The sequence below is a fragment of the Lolium perenne genome, chromosome 6 (genome assembly GCF_019359855.2).
Source record: "Lolium perenne isolate Kyuss_39 chromosome 6, Kyuss_2.0, whole genome shotgun sequence".
In the NCBI taxonomy this organism is placed as follows: Eukaryota; Viridiplantae; Streptophyta; class Magnoliopsida; order Poales; family Poaceae; genus Lolium; species Lolium perenne.
The window spans coordinates 111,979,425-111,983,981 of NC_067249.2; the positions used below are offsets into that span (position 1 = coordinate 111,979,425).

At 42.8% G+C, this 4,557-nt stretch overlaps 1 protein-coding gene across 1 annotated transcript; it reads right to left on the reverse strand.

The window, feature by feature from the left end:
• Positions 1–1,787: 1,787 nt before the first annotated feature.
• On the reverse strand, positions 1,788–2,567 carry LOC127326409 (heavy metal-associated isoprenylated plant protein 47). The gene has a single exon (XM_051353268.2). The coding sequence runs from the start codon at positions 2,474–2,476 to the stop codon at positions 2,105–2,107; it is 372 nt and encodes a 123-aa protein (XP_051209228.1). The 5' UTR covers positions 2,477–2,567; the 3' UTR covers positions 1,788–2,104.
• Between the last annotated feature and the right edge of the window lie 1,990 nt (positions 2,568–4,557).

The window sequence follows — 4,557 nt, forward strand, 5'->3', positions numbered from 1 at the left end:
CAAAGTGGAAGGTGCATTATTTTGCAGATTATTCACAAGGTTACTTACTGAATTCACATATAGTCATTTCTCCTGCTAGCGGATCGGAGCAGCGGATACATATGGAGTTTACATGCATTTGCTTGATAGCGTTTGTATGGGCTATGTTTAGCCAAGGTGGATAACAATCTACTAATACGATGCAAGATGCAAATGCATATCATGTATTCTCCTTCTGTTTTTTTTTTTTTTGGTTGGCTTATTCATGTAGCCACCTTATGTGATCCTGATCCTTGAGATTGTATGGCTTCCTGCACAAAATCGATCCAGTGGCCAGGGTGATTCCCCATTTCAAAACTATTTAATAAAGTTTCTGTGCATTAATTTTATCCAGTGACGAGGGTGGTTCCCCATTTCGAAAGAAACAAACCTTCCTGCACAAAATTCAGTCAAGACTCCGAGGCTACTCGCATATAGTGATGACGATGAACTGTCTAGAGTTGGTGAATCTCTAGACTTCATGGCACAATAATCATTTTGTTGTGGCACCATATTAGAAGAAATTGAGGAGTTGGCGATGAATTTCTCATTGTTTCCAGTCAAGTAGTGGGGACGGAGGCAAATGACTCAGGCACATTTATGTGTAAAGCATGCTTGTACTATATCTATTATATACTAAAAGCATAAGATGAGAATATCACTTAAGTCTACATAGACTAGTAAATTTTTTAGCCATTGGTTATAAATTTTTATGGTGGACATTTAAAGTTATTGCGTGAAAAGAGGCACCACGTGCTTCCACATATATAGATTAAATTTTTTTAGCCATTGGTAAAATTTTGATGGTTAAAATTAAAAGTTAATGCGTAAAAAATATTTTACACAGCAGGTATAAAATAAGTTGAAGTCACGTATATGCTATGTACCAGTCTTTTTTTCTAAACAAACGTAGATTTTCTTTTCTAAATCTAACCAACAGAGCTACATTTACACCCACCTTCCAGCAGGTTTTTTTTGGCTAAGCGTCATCCTCAATACAAGTTAAAATGGAGCTGGCAAAGTCCGCTAATTAAATTCTAAGGTATGAAAAACATGCCATGTTTTTCCTACTAATCTGATCCGTGACATGCATCTTAACATTTTTTTCCAGAGCAGGAGTGGAGAGGCGCGGCCTCTGCGGGAGCCCTCCGATAGCGAGCGGAGCTGCAGCAGATTTTGGTAGTGGTGAATGAAGGACAGCAGGGAGGATGGAGACGGATGAGAAGAAGATTTAAGTTTGAAATTTAAATTCACATACTCTCTTCGGTTCATATTAATGGATTCAACTTTGCCTAGATACATATACATCTAGTATAAATACTTAACTAGATACATATGAATCTAGATAAAGTAGACTCCAATAATATTGACCGAAGGAATTACCAGTTTATAACGTTATAACGTTTCAAATGTATTAGGGGCTCTTCTGAAGAATATGCATTGTGGCCATGATAAGTATTTCGGGCAAGAGGGAGTACTATTTTTCAAAAAAATACCACTGAATACCCAATGAAGAGATACTTAAAATGTTCATTTCACACGTGACATTTATTAGCATAGCAGTTACGAGAATAAATATGAAATTGTACTACTTTAGAACACATATTGGACTATTAATTTATTTCTTAATACATTTGAGATTATGGAATTGAACTTCTCTCTCTACTTCGAAATAATTGCCTATATAACGGATGTATCTACAGATTAAAACATGTCTAGATACATCTATCCTTAGCAATTATTTTGAACAGAAGAAGTACTTTAAGACATATAATGGACTACTAATTTATTTCTCGATACCATTTTAGAGCATGCACTCACATTTGCGAGGGCCACCATGGTAATATAGGTAACAAGTAGTTGGCTAGTATAGAGCCTTTCTTTTCACATAAGCTATTTTATAAGATGACTATTATATGAAGTACTCTCTCCATCCTACCAAAAATATCTCAATTTTATCAAAATTAAGATGTATCTACCTATTAGATCGTGTTTACATACATCTAATTTTTGACAAAGTTGAGACACTTTTGATGGAACGAAAACACTAGTGATATAGCTCCTGACTTCTACACAAAAAGAAAACCTACATTATGGAGCAGGTGTTGGACGGGTAGTGGTAACCATAGGCGCCGGCGTGGTGCTCGTAAACCGGCACGGCGTGCGGAGGGTACTGGTAGTAGTTCCACGGGTACTCGACAACAGCGGTGGCGGCGGCGTGTGTCTTCCACTTCTTGGCATCGCCGACCTGCACGAGCTGCGCGTGGCCAACCTTCTTGCGCAGCGCAGTGGTGAGCTTGACAGAGTCGATGCCGTCGCCGACCACCACCACCATGTCCTTGCCGTCCCCGGCCAGTGCCACCGAGTCCACCCCCACCGTGGCCGCCACCAGCGCCATGGCCTTGGACCGGCACTTGTCGGACGTCATCTCCACCTTGATCACGATCATCTGCGCCATCGCGGCTTTCTTTGGTGTGGTTTCTTCACGCAATGCCTTGAGGAAGTGAGAACAGCCAAGCTAGAAGGAAGCAAGTCTGCGTTGGAGGGAGCATGGAACCTCCATATATATAGGGAGCTGGAGTTGGTCACTCGGTGCGGGGTGTGTATGCACACCTGAGTGAAAGTTCGGTTAGTTCCTTACCTGGAGCAGAGCAAAAACATTCTCTCATTTTGGGTGAACTGATGGCGACGCGCGGTCTCTCGTCGGAGCACCGTGGTAGGGGGCACGACGAAACTGTCGCCGATTGCCCCGTTGTCCATGGACGACGACGTGGGTGGGAACTGGGAAGACCCCTGCTGCCGAGCCTTTCAAGCTGGAAAGGTGCACTCTGTCATGGGATCAATCAACTTCCAGATACTGTGGTGACTGCAGGACTGACAGTGATTCAGGGCAATGCCCATAGCGCAAAACAATACTAGCACTCTCTCGGATCCCTAATAAGTGCTAGGGTTTTAGTTCAAACTGATATTATGGACCGGAATGAGTAGTATATTTCAGGTCATGGGTTTAAACCATCAGTTTGGCATAGGAAACTCAAAATTAACAAACAGGCTTTTTTACGTCCCCTTCAGTTGCTAAGCATATTAACACGCTTTGGAGAGCATCCTTTAGCTGCGGCAAAGTAGGATTAGAATTCTGAGAAGTGATAAACTGACTACCGCGCGAAAGCGAGTGGTGTGTTCTCTGTCGCTCAGGCTCCATCTACATTAATTGTACGATGCAGATCTCCCATGAGTATATCTTGGATTATATACGAGTATATCTTGGATTATATACAAGACCTTGACCTCAGAGACGACTGACTAACGATCCAGGCCACGCGGCCAGTAAGCTTTCATACGCGTTTGATCGGCAACAGTGGCCTATCCGGGCCGTGCAATTCGATCTCAAGTACGCGTTTTTCGTTTTTTGAAGAAAAACCAGTGTGGCAAATTTATTGCTTGTCAAAACTAGTTACTCAGAGGTTCCTGGGTCCAAATAACAGTTTAAGGATCAACCGCCTTACTAGCTAAGAGCATCCTAGTAGAGCATGTAAATATGTGAACTGTAAAACGCTAGTTTAGACCACTGAACTCGTATTTACGGGGCGAAAAAGTGTCGACGCAGATCAGAACCTATAAACTAAAACTGTAAAAAAGCATATTCATAAATATGCCACTAGACTCACATGTTAGAGCTCTTTTTTTTTTTCCTTTCCTCCTTCTTCTTCTTTTCCTTGCTCCATCCACCCACGACCGGCCGAGGTCCACGCCGCCCGCCCCGTTCCGGCTCCGCCCCACCTTGCCCTGGCCCATTTCGGCAACTGTACCAGCAGAAGCAGTTTGCTCGAACTGAAATTTCAGCGCACCACGAGTAGAGGTTCGTGTGCAGTTCGCTCTTTCAGCCCCTACAAATACAGGTTGAGTTGGGTTTTCGGATGCGACCTATAAACTTTTTTCGGGTCGGACGTGTTTACGGTTACTGATCTGCACTATTTTCTAAACTGGAACCGTAAATCAGCAGCTATTATTCGATTTTGCCCAGTTTACGGGCTCTGCTAGAGATGGTCTAACATATGAGAGCCACCTCATTGCTTTCCCTACAACTACGCTCATAGATGCTAAGAAGCTACTTTAGCTGGTCTAACTAACTTACCACCATCACACATAGTAACCTCCATAGAGTTCGCTATTGATGATGTGTTTCGTGCAACCGACTTGCCCCACCAAAACCAGACCATCACAAAGAGCCCTGGCTTCTGCCGATGACGCATCCGATATGGATGGAATCCCGCTGTTACTACATGCAACAAACATTCCATTGTCATCTCTGATGACCGATCCTACTGCACCTGAGCATGAATCATCTTGGATGGAAGCATCGGCATTCATCTTACAAAACCCCTCTTTCAGTGTCTTCCAACCATGTCGCCGAATGCTAACATTCTTCTTCGTCGATCTAACATAATTCAGAGTGATTGCCAAGATCACTTTCGACATACGAGATGGGTTATTAATGCTTTCAACATGCACCAATTGCCTTCGCTGCCACCATATGTA